Source organism: Adiantum capillus-veneris, chromosome 27, assembly GCF_014529385.1.
Source record: "Adiantum capillus-veneris isolate H3 chromosome 27, ASM1452938v2, whole genome shotgun sequence".
In the NCBI taxonomy this organism is placed as follows: Eukaryota; Viridiplantae; Streptophyta; class Polypodiopsida; order Polypodiales; family Pteridaceae; genus Adiantum; species Adiantum capillus-veneris.
In genome coordinates, this window is record NC_140957.1 from 97,980,966 (window position 1) to 98,008,909 (window position 27,944).

At 45.0% G+C, this 27,944-nt stretch overlaps 1 protein-coding gene across 1 annotated transcript in view; it reads right to left on the reverse strand.

Moving 5' to 3' along the window:
* The window catches only part of LOC147422443 (uncharacterized), an 87,824-nt gene that overhangs the window by 19,161 nt on the left and 40,719 nt on the right, over positions 1-27,944 (reverse strand). The window contains exon 2 of the mRNA XM_086502710.1: positions 18,886-18,969. Within this exon, the coding sequence (XP_086358836.1) occupies positions 18,886-18,969 (84 nt within the window). The remainder of the gene's footprint in view (positions 1-18,885; positions 18,970-27,944) is intronic.

The window sequence follows — 27,944 nt, forward strand, 5'->3', positions numbered from 1 at the left end:
AAATCATTTGTAGCTCCTTCGACGCTTCAACTTCGTCTAGAGGCATGCTTCTTCCTTCTTCAAGAATCTCCATGGCTGAAAATTCCTGAAACCACTTATAACACAAAAACATGAACTATTATGAGCGCGTATAGAGCGAGAAGAGAGCAAGAGGAGGTGCTCACAATGTACAAGAACTTGGATTTGATGATAAGCTTAATATTGATTACAAGACTTAATACTTTATTAAGAGAGCTAGATACAAGACTTGGATTACATGACTTGAGTACAAGACAAGGCTTGATTGCAAGGACAAGACTTGAACATAAGACAAGAACTAGAAGAGGGATTTCCTCATAGGAGGCTCACAACTGGTGTTGGCAAGACTGAGGGGCTTGTGGCCCAAGACCCCTATTTATACTAGTGCTTGAGGAGGTTACTTGAGGAGGTTAGGACTTTCTAGGTTCTTCTTGAGGAGGCTAGAATCTTCTAGATCCTTCTTCAACTTTCTGGAGTTTTCCAGAAACTTCTAGATCTTTCCGGAATCTTCTCCAAGCTTCTAGAAACTTCTTGATCCTTCTAGAACCTTCTAGATCCTTCTTCAACTTTCTAGAGCTTTCCAGAAACTTATAGATTCTTCCGGAATCTTCTCCATGCTTCTAGAAACTTCTAGAATCTCCTTGATACTTTTAGAGCTTCTAGAATCTTCTAGATCCTTCTAGATTCTTCTAGATTCTTCTAGAGCCTTCTAGCGATGATGTAGGCGATCACATAGGCGATGATGCAGGCAACGACTGACTCTCAAGCATCCATGACATGAACATACCTATTCCATGTAAAGTGAGTGGAAAAATACTCGTCTTCCTCAAAGACTGTGCACACAATGTAGATGAAGAAATAGACGGAGTGCCAAACGGTTCACCACACACACGCAAACAATGAGATCGTATCTTGTCTTTTTGATCTAAATCAATCAACAGTGGCAAATCACAATGGACATGCCCATGCTTGGTGCTCATGCGTTCATGTGCACTTTCTACAACTTGGTCGTACCAAGGAAGAGACATGGAATGTGACTTCTTTAAATGCATACTTTTCAGCTTTTCGTGAATAATCCGCATACATCCGTACTCATTCGTGAGTGAAGCGTGCTCAACGTACAATATGTCATGCCTAGGAAAAGGAATTACATAAAGACGCTGACTAAAATACAAGAAACGATCACGAATGAAACGCTCGTACAATGCGTGTTGACAAATCATTCGAACACATAGTACTTCCTGTAGGGGTTATTTGGACCTAGGCCCGAGAGCCAAGATCGGTTCGTCCTGAGGGAGTTCTTTGGAACTTGACTCGAAACCCAAGATTGATTCTTCGTGATCGATCGAATCTACAACGAGGTTAGCTTCGCTAGAAAAAGCATCAACTAAACCATCATCCTTGTGAACAATCACATCATCTGCAGGCAAATCATCATGCTTGTGAGAAATCACATCATGATCATGCAAATCATCATGCTCATCATTATCATTCAATTTATCATGCTTATCATAATCATGCAAATCCTGTGTATCATGCTTTGGAGAAGACGAGACAGAGAGAGTCTCTTTCTCCTGAATCCGTTCAATCATTGCCTGCACATTAGAAATGAGAGATAGAGAATGAACAACTTGCTCGCCACGAACGACAAGTGGAGAGTCACTTTTGGCATTGAAAGTGAACGTATTTTCCGCCCAATCAGTGAGAGGGTTATGCTCATGAAACCATCGAATGCCCAAAATCATATCACATCCTAAGAGAGAAGAGACTACAAATTTTCTACGGAAAGCAGCTTGTTGAACTGTAAACAACACATTAAGGCACTCCTTCGTGATGAGAGAGTCCATACCGGGAGCGAAGCCAGAAACCTCAAGAGGAGATTTCGGACTAACCTCTAGGTGGGCTTTCTCAACAAGAGAGGGACTAATCACATCATGCATACTGCCTGCGTCAAACAATATGACAAAACGCTGCCCCGTCATATGACCATAACATTTAATGAGAGACTCATCAATGGGAGGGTCATGAGAAACTTAGGACACACTCGTGTTGTCATTGATTGCATTGACAGAGGAAGTGGGTTCTGTGGATTCTTTAGATTCATTCGATTCAAGCTTAGGACATGTTCTTTTTATGTGACCCTTAATGTGACAATGAAAACAATGACCTTCCTTAGAATAAGTGTTTTGCTCTTCCGACGTGATGTATCCTCCTAGAATTCCTTGTGCTACCTTTTCATATGGAGTGAGCTTAGGTTTAGCAATTGTGTTAGCTTTACCCTTGGGTTCACTTTGAGAGTTCTTTTCTGAGAGACTATTGGAAGATTGGTTAGAAGAGTTACCGTTCTTACCATTCTTACCTGTCATACCGTTCTGAGGGTTCTGCGAAGTCTGAGAGGTAGATGTCGAAGTCTTGTTTTCCTTAGGCTTTCCCTTGTTGTGCTTCATCTCCTGTGCAAGAGCAATCACTACTACCTTGTTGAGATCGATTGGATCGAGCACCTCGACATCATACTTGATATACTCGTCCAATCCATAAAGGAATGCCTCCTTCCGCTCCGCATCCGATTTGCGTAATTGAGTGTCGAGTTGCAAAACACGATTAGAGAGAGACATAACTGGCATACCATTTTGCTTGAGACCGCACCAATCGTCCTTCAAACGTGCGAGGTCCTGAGGTGGCATAAACCGCGCCTTGAGTTTGTCTTGGAAATCAACCCAATTGAAGAAAAGGGGCCTCTTGTCATCATACATGGTACCAATTGATGGCATCACCGGCAAGGTACATAGCTGTCGTCAAAACCTTGCTATTTCCTGTCTTCTTAGTTGTCACAAAATAAGCATTAAATTGATGCAACCAAGAATAAATAACCGTAGCATCCATCTTACCATCATACTTACTGAACTGGATTTCTCTGTGACTGGGTTGTTGGTCCGAATCTCGGCTTGCGCCACTTAAGGAACTACCAACATCTTTGGCAGGTTCGGAATTTGAGGCAAGAACTTGTCGAACCAATTCTTGAGTGCGGAGGTCTCTTTGAACCTCACGATCGGCCTCCAAGGCCGCTCGTCTTGCTTTGGCTTCCTCCTTTCTTTGTGCTTTTCTTTCTTTTCGTTCATTGCGCTCGCGTTCCAAGGCAATGCGAGTCGCTTCTTGTCGTGCCATCATGTCCAACATCGACTTGACCATCGCCTCCATAGGATTTGGTAAAACTCATGGCGTAGATTGGGAAGGGGGAGGGTCGAAAAAATCTCCTGGTGGGAAAAATTCTTCGTCGCCTCTCATGCTCATCACCTCCAAGTGAAGTATCCATTCCGCTTCGAGTGATGACCATTCAAACCGGCCCATGGGGCGGTAGGCGTTGGCTTTCACCCGAAATTCTTTACTTTAGACAGACACACAGAGCACTTTGCAAAAAGAACCTGCGACAGGAATTAACACTTACGCACACACACGACTCGGAAGCTAGAATGCTCCGAGTAGACGCCGACAACCTGTAGGCCCCAAAATTGGCGCCCCTTTCGGTATTTCTTTATTCTTTGAGAGGGTAAATTTACAAAGTAGAGTCCTGGGAATCCTTTGTCTATATCCAACTAGATACCACTTGATTTGGCCAAATTTCGGCAACATAATAGCCCCAAAACTTGCGCGAAACCGATTCCCCTGCTCGAACTCACTTCCACTGGCATAAACCCTCTGATTCCTGCCCAAAAACAGTAAATTCAGCACGCTGTATTTACTGGTTTTTGCCCTGTTTTCAGCCCCTAACTGTCCTCTGCCAATGGGGCACTATTCCCAATGGTTCTGGCATCCGTATGGCTGAAAAACAGTCAATTTTCTGCGCATACACAGCGCTGAATTTGCACCTGTACGATGAAGTTGACCCTCACCGGTGCCTGCTTTGGAGTAGCAGCTAGCTACCCCTGTTCCCGCTCAAGGAGGCTCTTGCCTCAACACAAAAGCATGAACCCACACAGCTGTACATCAATCAAATGAAGAGCCCTCTTGTGGGGCATCACATAACTACACGCAGGGGGGAGAGAGAGCAGTGTGTAGTGTGCAGGGCATCACTCCTCGCACCACACTGTACATGAGAGGGAAAGAAAGCACTCCATGGCTCTTAACGTGTGACAGGTTCTCAATGAAGCATCCACCCAGCATAAATCGAGCGCTTCCTCTTCTGCGCTTGACCTATAATGCATTTGTGAACTAATAGATGTAAAAAGGAGGAGATTTCCATGGCTGCCAAACCCTGCGTATCGCTGAAAACGCAGCAAAACATCCTTGTAAACACGCATCTGATGCCTTCCAATGCTGAAAATGAGCTCCTTGGACCTAGGTGAAGTCATGGGAAGCTCAAAAATGGAGAGAAATGGTTGAAAATCAAAGTTATCAGCCTCCAAAACTACTCCAAAAAGTCAGTTACGAGTTCTCTTCTCCCAGACTTGGTAAATTGGCCAAAAAGTGCCACTTGGCACTCATACATGCAATTTCCCTGCATTGGGCTTCTTGCTTAAAAATCTCTCAACTGGTGCATCAGTTGACTTTGTAGCAGAGTAATAAAATGTTCCCCTTGTCATTCTGAAGGTAATGACGCGAACACATTTCATGGCCCAAAATAGCAGTTTCCTAAATTTTAGAAAATGATTCCGTTGGGCTCCCACTGGTCTTCTGACCATCTATCCCTATTGGGACCGCATCCAAAAGTGCAATGTGGCAAACTGTCGGATACTTTCTGTTGGTGATCCCACCTTGACTTTATGCCTTTATTGAGTTCACTTCCTAGTATCCACCAACTTGCTAAGTGCGACGGGGGACCTACATGATCTTGAACTGAGCCTAGACATCCTTTTATTATACGAATTCCAGTGCCGACCAACTTCCCGTCTGCGGATGAAACTACCATTCACATTGGCCATACAATGTCCAACCATTTGCAACTTCCAAAAGAGGGTCTCAAAAATTAAACAAAAATCATTGGAAAGAAACCAACAACTAAGGTTGGTAGCTGCCACGTCCTCGTGATATACCCCCCTCTTGAAATCGCAAACGTCCTCGATTGCATACCATAAATACATGCCACTGATGATCTTGTGTTGTAAGCACTCTTTTATCATCGCATGTATCCGCAAGAAAGACTGTCAAAACATATGTACAAATGACTTAATGAGACCTTCATACTTTTGTCAAACTGTACACTGCTATTGCACTGAATCCATGAGTACATTTGATGTGCTAGCTCTATCATTACCCCTCCTTTGCACACGTTGGGTTGGGGCATAAGTAGGCTGTAACCCAAAGACCTCAAGGTAAAGCTGCAATACATTTGGTGACTCTGACAGTTCATACTCTTCCATGCACTTTCCATCCATAGGTGGATAGTTCTTGAACTTCACCACATAGCATCTTCCAACCTGTCCCTTAACTTTTTACCTGTGCAAGAGGCTCTTGCCTCTCCAAACGAGCATAATTCCACAACACTGACGTACCACCCACGACCAAGCAAGCTCAACTTTCAAGATGATTTACCAATGCGTCATAGAATCCAAGCAATCGCCTCGGAGAATCGGCAACCACCGTGTCACCTGGTAGACCCACGTCACTCCCGCAGGAGATCTAGTGGCCAATCTACCATCGTGAGACGTCTCCCTATCTCATCTTGGTTCATACTTGCAAACCCTAAAAACGCAGCAGAAAATCAGTCCTAATTTGATCGCTTTTTAGCAAGGCATACGTGCGGAATTTCCTGTCTGTCCTGTAAAGAGGAACCCTCTTCCATAATGCCCTTCCCTTTGTCGGCCATAGTGTAATCCCGCGTTCCTGTACACTGTGTCTTTACCCAAAACAACCGAGGCTCACTCTTTAAGGAAAAAGTGATTGGTATCCCCGTCATGGAACCATGAAACCAGGCCGTGGGGCGGTAGGCGCTGGCTTTCACCCGAAATTCTTTACTTTAGACAGACACACAGAGCACTTTGCAAAAGAGCCTGCGACAGGAATTAACACTTAAGCACACACACGGCTCGGAAGCTAGAATGCTCCGACCAGACGCCAACAACCTATAGGCCCCAAAATTGGTGCCCCTTTCGGTATTTCTTTATTCTTTGAGAGGGTAAATTTACAAAGTAGAGTCCTGGGAATCCTTTGTCTATATCCAACTAGATACTACTTGATTTGGCCAAATTTCGGCAGCATAACAGTCCCAAAACATGCGCGAAACCAATTCCCCTGCTGGAACTCACTTCCACTGGCATAAACCCTCTGATTCCTGCCCAAAAACAGTAAATTCAACACGCTATATTTACTGGTTTTTGCCCTGTTTTCAGCCGCAAACAGTCCCCCAACTGTCCTCTGCCAGTGGGGCACTATTCCCAATGGTTCTGGCGTCCGTATGGCTGAAAAACAGTCAATTTTTTGCGCATACACAGCGCTGAATTTGCACCTGTACGGTGAGGTTATGACCCTCACCGGTGCCTGCTTTGGAGTAGCACCTAGCTACCCTTGTTCCTACTCAAGGAGGCTCTTGCCTCAGCACAAAAGTATGAACCCACACAGCTGTACATCAGTCAAATGAAGAGCCCTCTTGTGGGGCATCACATAATTGCACGCAGGGGGGAGATAGAGCAGTGTGTAGTGTGCAGGGCATCACTCCTCGCACCACACTGTATATGAGAGGGAAAGAAAGCACTCCATAGCTCTTAACCTGTGAGACAGGTTCTCAATGAAGCATCCACCCAGCATAAATCAACCGCTCCGTCTTCTGCGCTTGACCTATAATGCATTTGTGAACAAATAGATACATAAAGGAGAAGATTTCCATGGCTGCCAAACCCTGCGTATCGCTGAAAACGCAGCAAAACATCCTTGTAAACACGCATCTGATGCCTTCCAATGCTGAAAATGAGCTCCTTGGACCTAGGTGAAGTCATGGGAAGCTCAAAAATGGAGAGAAATGGCTGAAAATCAAAGTTATCAGCCTCCAAAACTACTCCAAAAAGTCAGTTACGAGTTCTCTTCTCCCAGACTTGGTAAATTGGCCAAAAAGTGCCACTTGGCACTCATACATGCAATTTCCCCGCATTGGGCTTCTTGCTTAAAAATCTCTCAACTGGTGCATCAGTTGACTTTGCAGCAGAGTAATAAAATGTTCCCCTTGTCATTCTGAAGGTAATGACGCGAACACATTTCATGGCCCAAAATAGCAGTTTCCTAAATTTTAGGAAATGATTCCCTTGGGCTCCCACTGGTCTTCTGACCATCTATCCCTATTGGGACCGCATCCAAAAGTGCAATGTGGCCCAACTGTCGGACACTTTCTGTTGGTGATCCCACCTTGACTTTATGCCTTTATTGAGTCCAGTTCCTAGTATCCACCAACTTGCTAAGTGCGACAGGGGGACCTACATGATCTTGAACTGAGCCTAGACATCCTTTTACTATACGAATTCCAGTGCCGACCAACTTTCCGTCTGTGGATGAAAACTACCGTTCACATTGGCCATACAATGTCCGACCATTTGCAACTTCAAAAAGAGGGTCTCAAAAATTAAACAACAATCATTGGAAAGAAACCAACAACTAAGGTTAGCAGTTGCACGTCCTCGTGACAACCATACACTGTGATCTTGGGTTCTTAAGTTCACCGCGGAACTTGGGGTCTTGTGGGTCTTGGGTTCTTGACTTCTTGAGGTTCGTGAGGGTCTTGAGGGTCTTTTGTTCCTTGCAATCTGTGTTAGAGAAGGGTCTTCTCTTCACCCGAGTTCTGCTCTTTTTCACGGGCGCACCCCTTGGCGGCCTTGCGCTCACACCAAGGTTGTTTTTTCCCACCTCAGGTCGACTGGCCGGCCGCCAAGTGCACGGTTCGCTCTCAATGAGTGAAAAGAGGCACAAGGGGAGGCTTGACTAGCCCTTCTTTCTTGGGATTCCTATCACTCTTCAAAAACACGATTAGGAATCGACACGCCCAAGTGAACTTGGGTTCGTGCGACCGCAACAAGCAAAAGAAAATTCTTGTGGTTCGTTCCTTGAGTGATACAGAACACTGTCAAAGCTCTGATACCAATGTAAGGTGCAGCGGAATGAATGTTGTACTTTTCTCAAGATGAGTGCTCCGAACTGTGCTCAAGGTTCCTTTTTCTTATGGAAGGGAGAGCCTTCCGTTCTTAAGGAGAGAATGCAATGGACACACAAACTGAATGGACACTGTGCAAGGAAGTGTATGAGACTGAGAGATAGAGAGAAGAGAATACGACACCAGAGACGTTGTAAAACCCTCCTCCGAAGGCCCCACTCTCGTTGGCGAGAGTGGTCTACTATTGATTGCACAATCTGGTACAATGGCTGATGCAATGAGTCTACAATGGCTGGCTATGTCGATGTCGACGGTGGCGACGACGAACCTAGTCTATGGCTGAAAACTGAGTATCCCGATCACTGCGGTATGGCTGTTCAAAAACGCCAATGAGGCTAAAATTTGCTGATGCAAAAACGCAGCCCCTTGTAGCATAAAAAGGCTGCCTTGCTGCTTTGAAAATGCTGATTTGCAGCCCTTGAAAGTCCTCCAAAAAACCCTGGTCTGGCTTAATTGCTGAATTTCTGAGGCTTTAGTCGCTGAATTGCTGATGCTGTGGCGATGCTGAAAACGCTAGGGAAAGTGGGCGATAATGGCTTGCTGAAAAACGCCAGTAGAGGGGGGAGTCTATGGCAATGCGGCTACTGATGAAAAACGCCAACAGATGGGTGGTCGCTTGCTTGGAGGAAAAAACGCCACCAAGGGGGTTGTCTTGCTTGAGAGAGAGAGAGAGAGGGGGGACCTGCTGCCTGTGGCATGTGTTTTCGTTGCTCTTCTGCCAAATAGTGCTAGCCTAGGTTTGTTTATATATTATCTTACCCAATTTTCCCTACTCAGTTCCCAACAAAAGTCACTTAAAAATAATAAGTGAAAAATGTCAAAAAATAGGGAAAATAGGTTTAATGCACTGGAAAATGCTCCTGATGAATTCTGTTGGATTCTGATGGTAATGTTGATGATCATGCTGTGTGCAACCAGAGGATATGCATCTACTCTAAGTGCCTGGACATGCACGGTGTGCGAACAGACTCACAAAAGTGCCAGAACACTTCCTAAGCTAGACTCACTGGACTGACTGAACCCTTGTCATGTTGTCGCTTGTCCACGGACACATAGGGTTGGATGTGTCACATGACATTGTGCCTACACCAACTCTTCATGATTGTGTAACCAAATTTTTGCCTCATCATGTAAAGTATATTGCAACAACCGCAACATAGCTTGGTCTAGTATATTTCGCAGTAAGCAATTGACTTCCAATTTTTCAATGAAAGTCTGTGCATTCTCATTAGGCAATCCATGAAACTGTGGGAACTCATCCGCCATGTTTGATTGCCACAAAAACACTTAGCGTGTGACGTCCAAAGCTCAAGGGATGTCGATGGATCGCTCCTGTACCTAATCCACGTCACATTGGGTAACCCGGCCCCCAGTGCTTGGCTTCACAAAACTTCATGACCCTCCAAAGGCTACAATCCAACTATACGACTGCCTCAAGTGCTGCCCACAATTTGCACATACATAGGCGGTTGTCCATAAGGACCCACATCCCCTTTACATTCTCTGCCTACACAATAACATATTTCACAGGAATTGGAGCATAGCAGCACTTGCTCCTCAATGGGGGCACCAAAACGATGTTAGCGTGCAAACGAGAAGGAAAATGAACGCCTTTATAGCCTTGCACGAGCCACACCCGTCGAAAGGAAGAACTATTGCACGACCAAAAACACATGTGGTAAACACCTGTAGAGATTTATGAAAAACCCTTCAAGCATGGAACACACTCGAAATTAGGAGAAACAAGGGACATCATGACGAAGCTCGTCTTCTGGAGATGTCCGTAGAGTATCCTTAGACAAAAAACAGATGAAGGATGAAAGAGTTATGGACGCTCAAAGTCAAGGGTGCACTCTTTCTTGCTCAAAAATGAGCTCTCTCGAAGTTGTGCAGGTGTTGCAACTATTAAAATGGGGACTTTCTTATCTTTTATCTTGAAGATTTTTCTCTCTCTTCTTAGCCGACAAGACTCTCTCTCAAGGCACCTTTTAAGTTTTAACTGGTTCAATTTTGGCCTTTTGCGGATGAAAAATGAGCTGTCGATGACCCTTTGACCAAGGAATGGGATAGGGGCAAGTAGCCGGGGACCGAAAAAAGTGGCTAGGCGCCTGGGCGTTGAGTGTGGACTGAAAAATGCGCCATCTCCTTCCCCCATGAGCCCACGAGCCCCCATAGCCAAGCCTTGAGAGAGCTCCTCTCACCTTTAATACACCTATAGTGGGCTCCCAAAGTGCCCTATGTACCCTCCACTTTCCCCTTTCCTCTTCTTATGTGAAATAATCCCCATGCCACATGGCAACTTCCTCCCAACTCCCTCAAGCCCAACCAATTTCCAGCTTCTCCCCCAAGCAGGAGGACCTCTCGAACAACTTTCCCTGAGGCATAACTTGCTGCTCCGGTCACCGAATCACGCACCATAACACACGGTTCGAAGCCCATCACCTCGGCTATCTCCAGAAATATAAAACTTCAGCATTTCTAATCTTAGACTCTCAAGTTGGCCCAGCTGCCCTCGTCGCATGCACCCGCAATCACCTTCTAAGTTGAGACCGTCCGCTTCGGATGCTCATAACTCATGATGTACAAGTCCGATTCACAAGCTATAAAGCACGGCTGAAAATACTTATTGAAAACCATGTTTTGGAGTCTCGAACAACCCAAAATATCAGTATTCAAGCTTGGCAAAATCACACCTTTGTACAAGGATTTTTACATGGTCACTTCCAAAACTTGCAGGGCTATGTACACATATATACATGAGGCTGGTGGACAAGCTTTTTGACTTAGTGACTTTATGCTCATCCAAAAAATGCCTAACAACGTCAAATTTTTGGCGCGCTCTCTTTGAAAATTTTGGCACAAAGTTAAATTTTTCATCCCCTTTTTATCCACAGTCAGATGGTAAAACAAAAATTCACAATTAGTTGGTTTTTGATGTTTTGAAGTCATATATGCATGATCAACAGTCTCAGTGGGAGCTCTATCTCCCATTGGTCCAAGCAATTTTGAATGACTCTTATTCCTTTGCCATTAGTACAACTCCGTATGAGGCAATGTTTGGCCGTCCGTTCCAGTCACTTTTGACTCGCTCAGTTAGTCAACTACCTGATGCCGATGCTGAAAGTCAGTGGTTGGATGAGATTTCTAAGAGTGTAAAGCTTCGGCTAAGCAAGACTCATGAGTCTTACTCCCGACAGGCTAACAAGCATCGTCAAGATGTTACTATCAAGGAAGGGGATTGGATCTATTTGAGAATCATGAAGCAACATCTTAAGCAAGTCGGAAAGAAGTCTCCTAAGATGTCTTTCAGAATGTATGGTCCATTTCCTGTCATTAAAAAGATCAATGAGGTTTCTATGAAATTACAATTGCCTAACTCATGGTCAATGCACAATGTTTTCCATGTTTCTTGGTTGAAAGTGTTTCAAGGTACATCTCCACAGGACATTTCCGAAGAAGAAGAACCAGAGATCATCGATGAAGCCGAAGTCATAGAACCGGAACAGGTCTTGTTGCATCGGTTTCGCCATGGCTCAAAGAAGCAAGTGCGACAGTACTTTTTGAAGTTCAAGGATCAAGGAACCCACGATGCAGTGTAGGTTGATGAAGAATTTTTCAGAGATTATCCAGAGTTGTTGGCCGACTAAGGAATCCATGCAGCTCGGTACCAATACCTCACTTTAATAAGGAGGGGATGTCACGTGCACATCTAACCCTATGTGCATGTGGACAAGCTATCTTAGGTCTAGGGTTCAGATTAGCCTAGAAAGTGTTTTGGCACCTTTGTGAGCCTGTGCGCAGGGCGTGCATCTCCAGGCACTTAAGAGTAGTTGCATATCCTCCGATTGCACAACCCAATTCCACCCAGCATTTGCATTGTCCAAGGCAGTACACCCAAATTTTCGTGGCATTTTGGGACAGCTCAGTTGTTTGCAGGCATTTTTATTATTTATGTCAATTTCCAAGGTCGTGGGGCTGTAGGGAAGACTGCTCGACCCAGCCAATCTGACCTATATAAGCAGAAGGGGGGGCGCTCATTTCCATCAGAAGAGCAAAAGAGTTCCAGCAACTTGCAGTGCATCTTCTCAGCAAGACCAGCAGAGAGCCCTAGCGTTTTCAGCCAACAAGACCTGATAGCGTTTTCTGTCGCAGATCAGCCCCAACGTTTTCTCCAGCAATTTTTCCTAGCGTTTGCAGTTTCCATCGCCAGGTCAGCCAGATCAAGTAGCGTTTTCAGTTTTCAGCCTTTAACCATTGCAGATCCAACCCTTAGCTTCGCAGATCTCACTTACCCGCAGCAGATCCTCGCCGTATCGTCGGATCAACCAGTGTTTTCAGTTTCAATCCGCTGTTTTAAGATTTCAGCATCTGCGTTTTCAGCGCATCGTCGTCGAGTCGTCGTCATCGCCATCCTCGCCGACACAATGTCAGTATTCCGCAGGAAGTCAGCGTTTTCCAGATTTCAGTATTTCAGCCCTAGCGTTTTCAGTTTTCAGCCCGTTAAGTTCGTCGTCGTCATTGTCGTCGATACCGTCGGTAAGTCCATTGCATCTAGACCATTGTACCAGATTTGTGCAATCTATAGCATAGACCTCTCTCGCCATAGAGATAGGGGCCCTTGGAGGAGGGTTTGAAAACCGTTTGGTGTCGTATTCCTCTCTCTCTCTCTCTCTCTCTCTCTCTCTCTCTCTCTCTCAACACTTTCATTCACAATAGCATTCACTTTGTGATCATTGCACTCTCTCTCTAAAAGGAACGGAAGGCTCTCCCTTCCATAAGTAAAAGGAACCCTTGAGCACAGTTCGGAGCACTCATCTTGAGCAATATCAACATTCACTTCGGCTGCACCTTATAGAACACCTTAATTATAACCCATGTGAACACACCTTTTAAGTGACCCTCCTGACCACATTAAGCTTACGTAAAAAGATAAGAGAGACAGCCAACGATGCCATTTTTCGAAGATTCTCCTCCAGCTTCTCCTTCCAGTGCTGGCTTGGTGTGCACACACTACGCACAATACCTTTCGCTGATGAGAGCAGTTGAATAACCTGTTACACAAAATTTCCCGATAAAATCTTGCTTGAGAATTTCGCTACATATGAAAGTGATCGTGATTCCAGATTCTCCTACTCAGAGCCGGAAGTAATAATTATTCTAAATTCCCCGACTCCAGAGCGCAAATTTATTCCAAAGGCACTTTTCGCTCTCGAAGCACCCGTCCCAGAACTTGTCTTCGAGCTAGAACCTGCACCTACTTGAGTTCCCTTTGAGGCGTAACCATGCCGACATCACACGATGGAGAAGGTCAATCTGAAGATGCCCTTACTCTCATCAAGGAGTAGATGGCCACACTTTCCACGAGCCTCGCATCACTTCACACTCGCTTGGATCAATGCAGACGCAAAACACTTCCCAGAGTCGTCCTACGACTTCTCGGACGACTAATACTGCTTCTCCACCACTTCTCCACCACATTCTTCCGAAGCTTCAGTGGACGAACAAAACGAACCAAATCCAACTAATGAGGTAGACAATCGCGAACTTCATTTACTTTATAAAAATTTTAATGTTGCACAGAAGAAGAAACTTGATGTTAAACAACCTGAGCCTTATAATGGTCGCCGTGACAAACACATACTGGACCAATGGCTATTCAAAATGGAGGTCTACTTGTCCAACATGGACTTAGTAGAGAGTAAAAAAGTTGCACTTGCTAGTTCTCTGCTCAAGGATACAGCATTTCTTTGGTGGCAACGACGGGTTGCTGATGGTAAACACACACCTTCTTGGGATAAATTTTGGTACGCTATTCGCAAGGCGTTCGAACCTGCCAATGCGGATTTTCTTGCCTGGTCCTCTCTGCGCCGCCTGAGCCAGACAGGTTTCTTGGCCGCGTACATCACAAAGTTTCAGAGACTAACTCTGGAGATAGAGAATCTCAGCCCCCTCTGATAAACTACACAGTTTTATTGACGGGCTTGAACCAACCCTAAAGGACAATGTGCACAAATACAACCCTACGACTTTGAATGCTGCCATTGCCTATGTGGAGCGTCTTGGCGATAATCAACGCCCTACAAGGAACTTGTTCCTTGGTGATAGATCTTCAAATAGCGCTCGCTTTTCACATAGAGAAAGCTATAGCCAAAATCAACAGCATCAATCTCAGTACAAGCAGCACGCAACAGCACCTTATTCAACTTCAAGGTTCTATTCTCAAGATCAACAATCTCAAAGCAAATCTTCTTCAAATGCTCCACTTGATCGTGGTAAAGGACGTGATTTTTCTCAAGATCTTCATTCCAATAATCAGCAAGGCTCTTCCTCAAATGCTTCTTCGACTTCAAAGAAGGATGGATTATGTACAATTTGCGGTGGTGACCATAGATGGTATCAATGTCCAAAGAGACCAAATCCATCTAATTTGAAAAGCAATTCCAATGCGGAAACATTATCCAATTCTGAACTCAAGATAAAGGAAAATATGTGGTCAATACAATTCATGTCTCAGCGGATACGACTATTCTTATGAAGCATGCTCAATGCAATTCTTCAATTTTGGAGCCTCTCTCAAAGCAAATTCTGAGCCTTCTTGGAACTCTCAATGGTCGCTCCATCAATATTTTGGTGGACAGTGGATGCTCTAATAATTTCGTCAGCACTCAGATAGTTCAACAGCTTGGCTTGCAAACTCAGAAGACATCTCACTTATATGATATGGAATTAGCAGATGGATCAATTTTAACTTGTGATGAGACAATTCGACAGGTACAGTTCGAGATTCAAAATTATGCAGATCAACTTGATTTCGAAGTCATTACTTTATCTTATTATGACATGATTCTTGGTCAGCATTGATTATTCCAATATGATCCTGCTATTAGCTTTCAAGGACATAATATCAATATGTTTAAAGATGGACGTGAATTGATTTTACACGGGCTTTATCATGCGGAACAAGTGATTCAAGCCTCACGTGTACTAGTCAAACAGCATGATACAGTGGATTATGAAGCGAATATGATCTTCGATGCAGATGCAAAAATTATTACTGATGAATTTTTGAGTTCATTAACTTCTCCTCAATCAATTTATGAAGACAAAGATGATTTCGAGCAAGAAGTTTTTCCAAGTGATACTTCGTTACCACACAAAGATAAGGACATAGTTGCAAATTATGAGTCAGAAGATGATTATGCTTTCTTTGATTCTTTGTTGGACGATGGTATGCCAATCACAAGTCATGAAGTGACAGTTTCTAAAGATGATTCTAAAGAATTTTGGGATTCATTATTGGAAGATGATTATAATCTCAAGCCAAAATCCTCTCCAGTGATTATTAAAGTTGAAGTAACTCATCTGAAGAATGCCTTGAGAAGATTTCCTCTTCGCCAAATATTTCGTAGTTATTAGAAGATCTTCAGCCAAAAGTCTTACATCACACGAAGGATTTTGAAGATCAATTCCTTGTTGCAGTCAACCCGATTATGCCAGATTCCTCTAAAAAGTCTTTGAATAATGCAATGACATGGGGTTTAGCAGTCAAAGCAAAAAGGTTTGGCAAGAAGAAAAGGTTCAAGAAAAAGGTTTCAGATAACTCAAAGACTAAAGATTTTCGAAGATTCAATGCTTTTTCGGAGTTCTATCAATATCAGAAGTCATTCTTTTAACCGAGGCTCTCATTTAAATAGGAGGGAATGTCACGATTGTGACTATGTTACAGTATTACATCTACTCTTAGTTGTAGATACGCGAAGTGTCATGCCAAGGAGAACCCCTACGCTTGGATGGTCATGACTCTTCGCTCTAGAGACATGCCTCTTCGCCAAAGGCATGGCACTTCCCTTTACTCATGTGCCAGCTCTTGTTCATAGCATCACTCCAGGGGGGATTTGTTACCATATACATGCGATAGTGATGTGCCACACTCCTTCGACGACTGGTCACACTACGCTCTACAGTTCCGACCTTTCGTCCAATGGTTGCAGCTCTTCGCCAAAAGGATGTCTTTACGTCTAAAGTCATGTCTCTTCACCATGAGACGTGTCTTTTCATTTGTGTCTCTTCGTCTCCTATATAAGGAGCCTATTGTACTCAGTTTTCAAGCATTCATTCAATCAATCAAACACACATTCAGTCTCTTGAATCTCAGTTTGATCTTAACTATGAAGTTTTAAGTCTTAATTATAGGATTAGCACCACTAACCTCCACAACGAGTATTTGGTGATGCCTTTCGGTCTCACAAATGCTCCTCAACATCAGATGATGGACAAGATTTTTAGAGAGTACCGATCATTCGTGGGCACCTTTTTTTTCCTAGAAAAAAATCCTTCCATTAGTTAATAAAATTGCCCAAAGGGCTACAAACCACCTTTACTAGAGAGTGCTACATCAAAAGCGTGGGGAGACTCTCCCAGTGAGTAAACAAAATATGTACAATGGGGCTAAATCACAAAATGGGAGAAGGAAAGAGAGTGTCATCTAGGCGCACCCGGATTATGATGAAGAAAGGCCATGGGCACCAAGAGTCGCACGAAAGCTTCTCTGCGCTAAGGCATGCGGTCGGAGCTGCCTTGAAGTCTCTTGAACTGACCCCTCAGAGTATGAATCAACTCCAACCAAAAGTCACGAACAGTCTCCGCCAGTGGGACAGGGCGAGCCTCAAAGATGTGGAAGCAACGGGCCATATGAACCAGAGTGTCAGGCCACAGACGAGCTCCCAACACACCTCTCTCTCACTGTACCACTCTTGGGGGCTAAGCTTTATGGCAGGCTGAAGTGTAGGTCGACCCCCTTGGATCACTATCATCTTGTTGGTGGAGGCTAGCTCAAAATGGAGTGCAGGGCCCATGAGGGTGGACCAAGCTATAGCACCCCTAGTGTACTGTCGCGCTATGGAAAGAGCTGGCATCGGTCAAAGTACCCGAAGACAAACCTGTTGTGCCATGGGGCAATCCCACAGATCGTGACGCTGACTCTCCAAAGGATGGTCACAAGCTGCACAGATTGCCAACAAGCCACTATGTACTAGCCAGCTCCCCACTGCTGTAGCTCTATGTGCAACTAGCCACTGGAACACAGTGACTCGCCTCGGTTGTCTGGAGTCCCACAACCGCTCCCAAAAACCTGACAAGAACTCAATTGTGAGACCCAACTGAGACCCTCCTCTTGCCAATGAAGTGTTGCACCAAGACGAGCCTCTCTCTGTGCTGCAGCATGCGTCGCCCGAGTCGAACAGTGTACTGAAAGAAGGTGATCCCAGGGTGATCGGATGAAGAGAAGGGGTCTCTCCAAAACCACCGTCCAGGGTCCCACTACACTCGTGCCAGAGGCCAGCTCTCCCAAGCCCAGAGCCGCCAGTGGGCTGTGTCTCAAGATCTGCTAGGTCAAGATCTATGACACAAGTCCTCCCATAGATGCCCACTACTCGTATCCTATGAAAACAACACTTTGCTACATGTGGAGCCTCTATTGAGACTCGGTGTAGGCGACCCTCTCCCTGGATCTCAAAAAACATGGGGCTACGGACTCTGAGCAAGCACGAACTACGATGAGGATCTCCAGTCGCATGAAGGCACCCATCGATCTGGGAGCTACTTTCTCTAGAGGGGTGAGCCACTCAGTTGGTAAAGCCTCTGTAATGTCCTGGCACATGCTCTGCACCCCTCTCATGCCTCATAGCTGGATGCTCTGTGCCTCCTCAGGCAAACCTGAAAACTGAAGCCCGTCGCCAAGAGTGTGGGCTGGCCCTCTGCCATGGGACCCCAAGAAACATGAGGCCTACTACCAAGCAGGCGGCCTCTCTGAGTGCAAACCATGGGGTTCCAAACAAGGGGCTGTCTAAAGCGCTCCTCCATGCAAGTGGGCTGGTGCTGCTCCAGGCCACTCCTCAGTTGCTGTCAAGACCGAAGCAGGCTCGCAGCAAATCGATCCTCCAACCTCCTGCTCAAACCAACTCTGCGTATCTCTGTGAAGATCCACCTGATGGAAGGGCTCCAAGGCCCTCCTGCATGAGGGACTCGAACTCGAAGTCAGTGAAGCAACAACTCCTTCCAGGGCTCCTCCCCTGGAAGCAGTTCTCTGACAACAAACTTCCCAAGAAGGGCTTTGCTTTGCTGTGCTGGGTCTATGATCCCTAGTCCCCCCTCAAAACATGGTAAGGTGATAACCTGCCAGGCTACTTTGGCCCGGGCTAATTAGGTGTCACGCCCTGACCAAAGAAAGTTCCAGATCAGCCTCTCGAGTTGGCTAATACAGAAGCTCAAGAAGATCCAGCAAGACGTGATGTGCCACATAGTGGCCAGCAGCACCTGGTTGGCCACTACAACTCTGCCTACCAAAGAGAGTCGTGTCGAACTTCAATGCAACAACTTCCTCCTAATGAACAAGAGAAGGGGAGCAGTCTGCTACTCAAGGGACAAATCCAAGCCAACCTAACAACCCAAGTAACGAACCGCAGTCCCTAAGGGAATCCAGGTTGCTAGTGTATGCTCTATCATCACACAACCTCATCTTGTACATGCGGCATATCAGTCCTACATTGTAAATGGATTGATCAGTAAATGGGTGTACATATTCAAGCACAGTGTTAAACCTTTAACAAACTCAAACATGTTTTAATGACAACACTACAACTCTTGACTATATACAAGGACAATTTCAACTCCATAAAGAGCTTTTTCTCTAAAACAATTTGTGCCTCATAAGTTTAATGTAAGAAAAACCCACAAACCTGGCCAAAGTATGGTAAGGCCCAATTTACTTGAAAGTGAGTCTGCATATGTAGTTTTGGAATAGCCTGAGAGAAATTTGAAGGCTGTAAAGACAAACGATAACCTTATCAAATATTCGAGTACAATGGGCAGAATTGATAAGCAAAAATGAGAACATAAACCCTTTAATTTGTCGCTCAATGTTTTCAGACTAATAAATAAGAAACTATAAAGAAAGGTAAAGCTAAATATCACTGGTTGATCGAGGGGAAACATCCAATTCACCTTTAAACCTGAAAATTCTGCAAAGATTATGAATTCACAGTCGTCATCCATAAGGCTACACAACCAGCAAACCAGCAAACCCCCTCATGTATAGTGGGTGCTAGTGTAACAGGCTTGGACACCCAAGCGAGAAATCAATAGCAACACACGAACAGAAACTACAACAACTGAACTTGAAGAGAGAGAGAGAGAGAGAGAGAGAGAGAGAGAGAGAGAGAGAGAGAGAGAGAGAGAGAGAGAGAGAGAGAGATGAAATGAGATGAAATATTATATTAATAAACGTCTCCAAAAGGCCAAAACAACCTATGAGACCAAACTGATACAATCTTGGTGGATCTAATACAATGTCTGGGTACAAAATAAAAATGAAGTAAAGTGAAAAACTAAAATCATCATCATCATCAATGCCCGAGGATGCCCGGCATTGGGCATTGTCCTCTGTAAATAATCGTACTGACGTCTCCCATGTCGTGCTAGAATAGTCTTGATCCTCTGATGGAGCCTCCGCCAATGTCATGGTCGCCCCTGTAGACGTGGGCATCTAGCTCTTCGGAGCTCAATGGCTGTGTCAACTAATATACCTCGAGTATAGGTGGGCTCTAAAGTCTGTAACAAAAAGGCAACAAATTAACATCGTCACGATTTGAAATTAAAGGAGAACGATTGGGTGCTCTTACGTTTTGAGAAGGCACGCCTGAGAAAGAAAAAGGAAAAGGAACGGCTTTTTCCAAATCTTAGCACGAGATACTATGGACCTTTCCAGATTTCCAAAAAGAGAAATGATGTCTCTTTTAGACTAAGCTGCCCGATACTTGGAGGATTCACAATGCTTTTCATGCGAGTCTCCTGAAGCCTTTTAAAGGCGATGTGCCCGATGATGAGGAGCCAGATGAGTGGAGGAAAACGAGGAGACACTCGTTCCAGAACAGATATTAGCACATAAAGATAGAAAGATAAAAGGTAAAGTGATAAGGCGGTTCTTGGTTAAATTCAAGAACTATCCCGCATTGGATGCGAAGTGGGTGGAGGAGGAGGACCTGGCAGATATGCCTCAGATTGTGAACCTTTACCTTGAAGCATTCGGTTCAGCATAGTCTATTCCGATAGAACCCCGAACTCAGCTTGGGTGGAATTTGGTGCAGCGGGTATGCACAAGAGGGGAGTCGCTCCACTCCCTTGTCAACAGATTGTCCCGATTTTTGATACTAAAGTCACTGATGTCTCTTTTGAATTTCAGGGATACTATGAGCTGACAGTATTCTACTGTAATGACTTTAAGAACTGGAATTCCCGATAATATGATAATGATTTGTACTTGACTTGTTTAAGTGCAAGAACTGATAGAAGAAATGATTGCAACATTTCATTATCTCTATAGACATGATTGCAATAAGGATTAGTCAATCGGACATCTAAGAGGTCCCGACTGAATCTAGATGCGATTGCTAAATACATTGCCGATTAATCATGGTCTAAGATTGGAATGATTGTTGAATGTGATTTATCCTGTGATGTCAAGTGATGTCTTGTGATGTCATGTGATGTGATTGTCGATTAGTACATGTGCTAGATCTGTGTTCCTAGTGCGTCGGTACTAACAGTCAGTGTCTGCTAAGACAGTTTATGTCCTTTGTCTGTTTTACACGCGTAATCGAGGGCGATTACAATGCTTTCAAGAACGGGGTATGTCACAAACTGGTGACGTGTCATGGCCCTGGAAACTATTGGCAACAGATACACACACACCACGGCTGGCCGAAAAAACAGACCCGGAAAATCCGCAACAGTGCTGACGTGGCAGTGTACGAACCTCCGTGTTTTGCGGCGGGAACTGCGGCAGCAGGCTGACGGGGCTGACCGTACGGAATCCCGTGATTTGCGGTAGCCGTATAGACTTTGCTTTTCCTACGCAAGGTTGAAAATTAGAAGCTTTTTGGGCATTGCTTTATTTTTGAAGAGTTTTTAAAAGAACAAGCTTTTGGGGCTCTGCTTTTGGGCATCCCTTGTAATCAATAAATAGGTGGTTGGGCTCTCACAACTCAGAGCATCTGGACACAGAGTCTGAGAGTGAGAACCCTCCCACTCCCTTGTACTTTGAGTTACAAATTAATACAAAAAGAAATACCGAAAGGGATGCCAATCTTTGGGGCCAATATCTCTAGGCACGGAACACCGCCGGGCTGTGTCGAATCAATTGTGAACTGTGAACTGTTTTGAAGTGAATCTCTGCTGTGTCGCGATGGAATCTTGACTTGGAGTGTCCAAGTTTGTTACAGTCAGCGTTTTCTCAACCAGCATCCAGCGTTTTCAGAGTTGCGAATTTCAGCATTTTCAGCCCTGATCAGCAGTTCAGATCAGCGTTTTCCTCAACAGCAGGTCATCGCCAGCGTTTTCAGCAAACCATCATCAACGTTTTCAGCAGGTCCTCAGCAGCATTTCAGCAGGACAGAAGCAGCGTTTTTTACTCACAGATTTCAGCCCGAAAGTCTCGGAGCCAGCCGTACCGGATCAGCCAAGCAGTTGCAGATTCGGGTCAGATCAGTCTGCACCTTTATCCCCTTCAGTTTCAGCCATAGCATCGTTGTCGGCACCGTCGTTATCACCATAGTCGCCATCATCATCGACTTAGCCTCATCTAGCATCATAGCATCAAGACCATTACATCAGAACCGTTGTACCAGATTTGTGCAATCTATAGCATAGACCTCTCTCGCTATAGAGAGGGGGGCCCTTGGAGGAGGGTTTGAGAACCACCTGGTGTCGTATCTTTTCTCTCTCTCTCTCTCTCTCTCTCTCTCTCTCTCTCTCTCTCTCTCTCTCAACACTTTCATTCACAGTAGCATTCACTTTGTTTGTGAGCATAGCACTCTCTCTCTCAGATAGGAAGGCTCTCCCTTCCGTAAGTAAAAGGGGAGGCTTGTCCAGCCTCCTCTTGTTCCTCTTTTCACTCATTGAGAGCGGACCGTGTACTAAGCGGCCGGCCAATCAACGTGAGGTGGGAAAAAGAAACTTTGATGTGAGTGCAAGACCGCCAAGGGGTGCGCCCGCGGGAAAGAGTCGACCTCGGGTAAGAGAAAAGCCTTCTCAAACACCGATTGCAAGCTAAGACCCCAAGAACCTCCAGAACCCAAGTCCCTCAAAGACCCATGTACCCAAGATCTCAGTGTATGGTCGTCACCCGAAGCCGAATGTATACTTTATGTGAAGGTGATCAGAGTAGAGTTGGAGAATAAGAAGTTTCTACACCAGGAGGATTGTTCCCCGATCCTCTCCCATCCCCATCTACAGCATGCATTGCACCAAATCCTATAGAGGCTTTGGTTAAGTCGATGATACAAGAGGTGCAACGCGCCGCCATGGATCGCGACCGCGAAGAAAGAAGCGCAGCTATGGAGCTTGAGCGCGAGCAAGCGCGCAAAGCTCAACGCATAGCGGCCGAAGGCAAAAAGGCGACTATGGAGCTTGAGCACGAGCAAGCACGCAAAGCTCTACGCATAGCGGCCGAAGAAAAGCGAGCGGCTATGGAATTAGAGCCTGAGGCGCAGAGAGACCAACGCATGCAAGAGTTGGTCCTATAGGTACTCAACTCAAAATCCGAGCTACTCAAGGACGTGCGCGATTCATCAACTAGCATAGGTAGAGATGCAGATTCCAACAACCCAGTCACACTGAGAAGTTAACGTTCACTAATTAAGTATGACAGTAAGATGGATGCTAATGTTATTCATTCTTGGTTACACTGATTTAATGCTTACTTTGCGACGACTGAGAAAAGAGGGAATAGCAAAGTTTTGACGACAGCCATGTATCTTGCCAGTGATGCCATTAATTGGTATCAACCACGGCAAGAGGCACAGTTGGCTGCGCACCTAGAGGAAGCCGAGGAAGGCGTGCCCCTTTCTTTCAATTGGGCCGACTTCCAAGACAAACTCAAGGTGCGGTTTATGCCACCTCAGTACTTAGCGCGGTTGAAAGAAGATTGGCTCAATCTCAAGAAAAATGGTATGCCAATTATGTCTTTCTCTAACCTTGTTTTGCAGCTCAACACCCAATTACGCAAATCCGATGATGAGCGCTAAGAGGCATTCCTTTTTGGGTTGCACGAGTATATCAAGTTCGATGTCGAAGTCCTCCATCCAATTGATCTCAACAAGGCGGTAGCGATTTCTCTCGCGCAGGAGATGAAGCACAACAAAGGAAAGCCCAAGGAGAACAAGTCTTCTCACAGTACCTCTCAGACTCCTCAAAACCTACAGAACGGTAAGCATGGCACCTCTTCTAGCCCATCTTCCTCTACTCTTTCGGAAAAGAACTCTCAAAATGAATCTAGGGGTAAAGCTAAACACCTGCTAAACCTAAGCTAACCCCATATAAAAAAGCTGCACAAGGAATTATCAAAGGAAACATAACGCCAGAAGAACAAATCATTTATGCAAAGGAAGGTCGATGTTATCAATGTCACATCAAGAGTCATATAAAGAAGGCATGTCCTAAAACAGCACCACCTAAAGAACCCAAAGCACCAATTGCTACCACAAGCACTTTGGTAAACAAATCTGATTCTCCACATGTCTCTGACACACACATTAATGAGTATCTCTTTAAATGTTATGGTCATGTAAAGGGTCACGTTTTTTCATATTGTTTGATTCAGGCAATATGCATGATGTGATCCGTGACTCTCATGCAGAAAGAGCCCTCCTAGAGGTTAGCTAGACAACTCCTCTCGAGGTGTCGGGATTTGCTCTCGTATGGACTCTCTCATTACACAGGAGAGCCTTGATGTGTTATTTACTGTTCAGCAAGCTTCCTTCCATAGAAAATTTGTTGTGTCTCCTCTCTCAGGATGTGATATGATTTTGGGCATTAGATGTTTTCGTGAGCATAACCCTCTCATTGATTGGACAGACAATACGCTCACTCTAAATGTCAAAAGTGACTCTCCCATGATCATTCGTGGGCAGGAGGGTCTTCATTCTTTACCTCTCATTTCACATGTGCAGGCAAAGCGTGAATTACGAAGAGGAGCACAAGCGGCATTTGTTGTAAGGTGCAGCGGAATGAATGTTTGAACTTTGCTCAAGATGAGTGCTCCGTAATGTACTCTTGTTCTTAGGGAAGGGAGAGCCTTTGGTTCTTAATGAGAGAGTGCAATGATCACAAACAAAGTGAATGGACACTGTGCGTACAAGTGTATGAGACTGAGAGATAGAGAGAGAAGAGAATATGACACCAGAGACGTTGTAAAACCCTCCTCCGAAGGCCCCACTCTCTATGGTGAGAGTGTGCTACTTATGATTGCACAAATCTCTACAATGCTTGGACTTGCCGACGATGAGGACGACGACGAGACGGGCTGAGATCTGGAAACTCTAAGGGCTGAAATCTGCAAATCTTTATTTGCTGAATTCTGACTCTATGTTGGTGACCACGGCGATGACGACGATGCAACGACGACGCGCTGAAAACGCAGATGCTGAAATCTGCGTTTTCCGGGCTGAAACTATAAACCTTGCGAAAACTGACCGTGCGGCGAGGAACTACTAGGGAAGGTGAGATCTGCGAGGTTCCAGACTTCTTCTGCGATGTCTAAAGGCTGAAAACTGAAAACGCTGATGCTTCTCGGTTTTCTGTCGCGGTGAATCTGCAAAACGCCGGGGCTGATCTGCAAATCAAAAACGCTAGGGCTGAAAATGGCTCTGCCGTCGCCGGATGGCCTGCAACTGCAAAACGCTAGGTCTCTTGTTGAGTCTTCTGTCGCCAGGGATCTGCAAAAGCAAAAACGCTGACCGATCTGGTCCAAAAACGCTAGGTGGTTGCTGTGGAGCAAAAATGCTAGGGCTTGGGGTTCTGTTGAGAAGTTGCCTGTTGAGCGATGGTGCTTCTGCTGCCTCTTCTGCCAATTAGTGCTAGCCTAAGGTTGCTTATATACAAACTTACTCAATTTGCCCTACCTACTTTCCAACAAAAGTCACTTAAAAGTAATAAGTGAAAAATGTCAAAAATAGGGAAAATAGGCTAAATGCACTGGAAAATTCCCCTGAAGGATTCTGATGGATTCTGATGGGAATGCTTATGATCATGCTGTGTGCAACCAAAGGATATGCATCTACACTAAGTGTCTGGACATGCACGGTCTGCGAAAAGACTCACAAAAGTGCCAGATCACTTCCTATTCTAGACTTGACTAGACTAACTGAACCCTTGTCGTGTTGTAGCTTGTCCATGGACATATATGGTTGGATGTGTCACGTGACATTAGTTTATGCCTCTCCAGTCACTCAGAACCTCAAGGCTCCAGAAAGGTATTCAAGTTTGTTTACCAAGTATGAGCACCTCTTTTTGCAAGATAATCTTCCACCTAGTCTCCCTCCCAAGCGGCCGGAGGACCATCGTATCGAACTCACGGAGGGGGCACAGCCAATCAGTAAGGCTCCCTACAGTTTGAACAAAACACAAGAAGAAGAATTAGAGCGGCAACTCACGGAGTTGGTGGCTAGAAGATTCATAGGCACTAGTGTAAGTCCTTTTGCTACTCCTATTTTATTTGTCCGCAAGAGGGATGGTTCGTCTCATTTGTGTGTTGATTACAGGGCTTTGAACAAGATGATCGTCAAGAACAAGTTTCCGATGCCTCGCATTGAGTATATCCTCAATAGGCTCAATGGGGCAAAGGTTTTCAGCAAGGTTGATCTCAAAAGTGGATACCATCAGGTAAGGGTATTCAAAGGCGATATCTACAAGATCGCCTTTCGCACAGAGCGAAGGCAATGGGAGTATGGTTATGCCTTTTGGATTGATAGGTGCTGTGGGTACATTCAATGGTTTCATGGTAAGCCGTTTTGGCGATATGATTGGCGTGTGTGTGTTTATCTTTCTTGATGATATTCTCGTTTTCTCTGCATCATGGGAACAACATGAAAAGAATGTTGAAAAGGTTTTAGCCTGTTTGGATCAATGTCAGTTGTACATTGCAACTAAGAAGTCTAAGTTTTTTCTCACAAAAGTTACTTATCTGGGTTATATCATTTCTGCAGAAGGTGTCAAGCTTGATCCCGCAAAGATAGAACAAGTTCGTAATTGGGATTTGCCCAAAACTACATATGATGTGCGCTTTTTTCTTGGGTTATGTCAAGCATATAGTTCGCACAAGAGAATTGTACACGCATTGCCGCATCCATGACAGATGTTTTGAAAGGGGTGAAAACTCGCCGACAGACAACGTGTTGTTTTTCCCTAGGCAGCCGTTGAGGCTTTTTCGACTCTCAAGGTTGCGGTGACAGAACCGCCATGTCTCATCCTTGCCTCTTGGGACAACCCCTTTGAGGTATGGACGGATGCGAGCAATGTCACCATAGGTGTTGTGCTTCAGCAGCATGGCCGTCCAGTTGCATTTCTTAGTCAGAAGTTAAATAGTGCCGTATTCACTCTCTCAAGCATTGGAAGCGTTTTCTTTATGGTAGAGAGTTCACAGTTCGCATAGATCATCAAGCCCTCAAGTGGCACATTGGAGTGATCGCCAAGCACAGTGGTCACAATTTTTGAGCAATTTGGTGGTTTTATTGAGTATGTGCCTGGTAAATCTAACGTTGTTGCAGATACGTTAAGTCGCAAAAGACAGATCCTAGCTCTCGAGTCCAGATCCACAGTTTCTATTCAGGGTATCTCTTTGTTGTATTTTCGTCACCGTCTATGTGTGTTGCCCTCTCTCAAGACAGACATATTGCACGATGCTCATGACTCTCTCACGGGTGGGCAGAGGTGTCTCGTGACACATCCAACCCTATGCGTCCGTGGACAAGCTACAGCATGATTAGGGTTCAGTCAGTCCAGTCAGTCTAGATTAGAAGTGATCTGGCACTTTTGTGAGTCTATTCGTAGACCGTGCATGCCCAGTCACTTAATGTAGATGCATATCCTCTGGTTGCACACAGCATGATCATAAGCATTCCCATCAGAATCCTTCAGGGGAATTTTCCAGTGCATTTAGCCTATTTTACTTATTTTTGACATTTTTCACTTATTATTTTTAAGTGACTTTTGTTGGAAAGTAGGTAGGGCAATTTTGCTAAGTTTGTATATAAGCAAACCTAAACTAGCACTAATTGGCAGAAGAGGCAACAGGAGCCAAGCTCAGCAGGCAACTTCTCAACAAGAACTTGGCGGTACTTCCCTCCAAGCAAGAACCTCCCCTAGCATTTTCTCCATCAAGCACCCTCGCCTAGATCTGCATCAGCATTGCATTTTCAGCATTTGGATCATCGCCAGAAGATCCCAAATCCTAGCGTTTTGCATCAGCCTTGCCATCGCCAGAAGACCCCAGATCCTAGCGTTTTCTGGAAACTGCAGCCCTAGCGTTTTTGAACATTCCTAGCGTTTGCAGATTTCAGCCTTGGACAGTTTTAGGCAGCGTTTTCAGCAATGAAGCATCTGCCTATTCAGCCCCTCAAAGAGTAGCAGATTCAGCCCGGAAAGACCATCAGTTTTCAGCCTAGAGAAACCTCAGTTTTCAGCCCTAAACCTGCAGATTTTCAGCGTCAAAGACCCACAGAAACAGGCCCAAAAATCAGCGTTTTTGGACTAGTCGTAGATTTCAGCCCATAGCGTTTTTGGACAGCAGTAGAAAGATTGCAGATTTCAGCCCTTAGGTCAGTCTCGTCATCACCGTCGTCATCACCGACATAGCCTTGACTTGCATCAGTCTCATGCATACCGTTTGTACCAGTGTGTGCGATCAATAGTAGACCACTCTCGCCGACGAGAGTGGGGCCTTCGGAGGAGGGTTTTACAACGT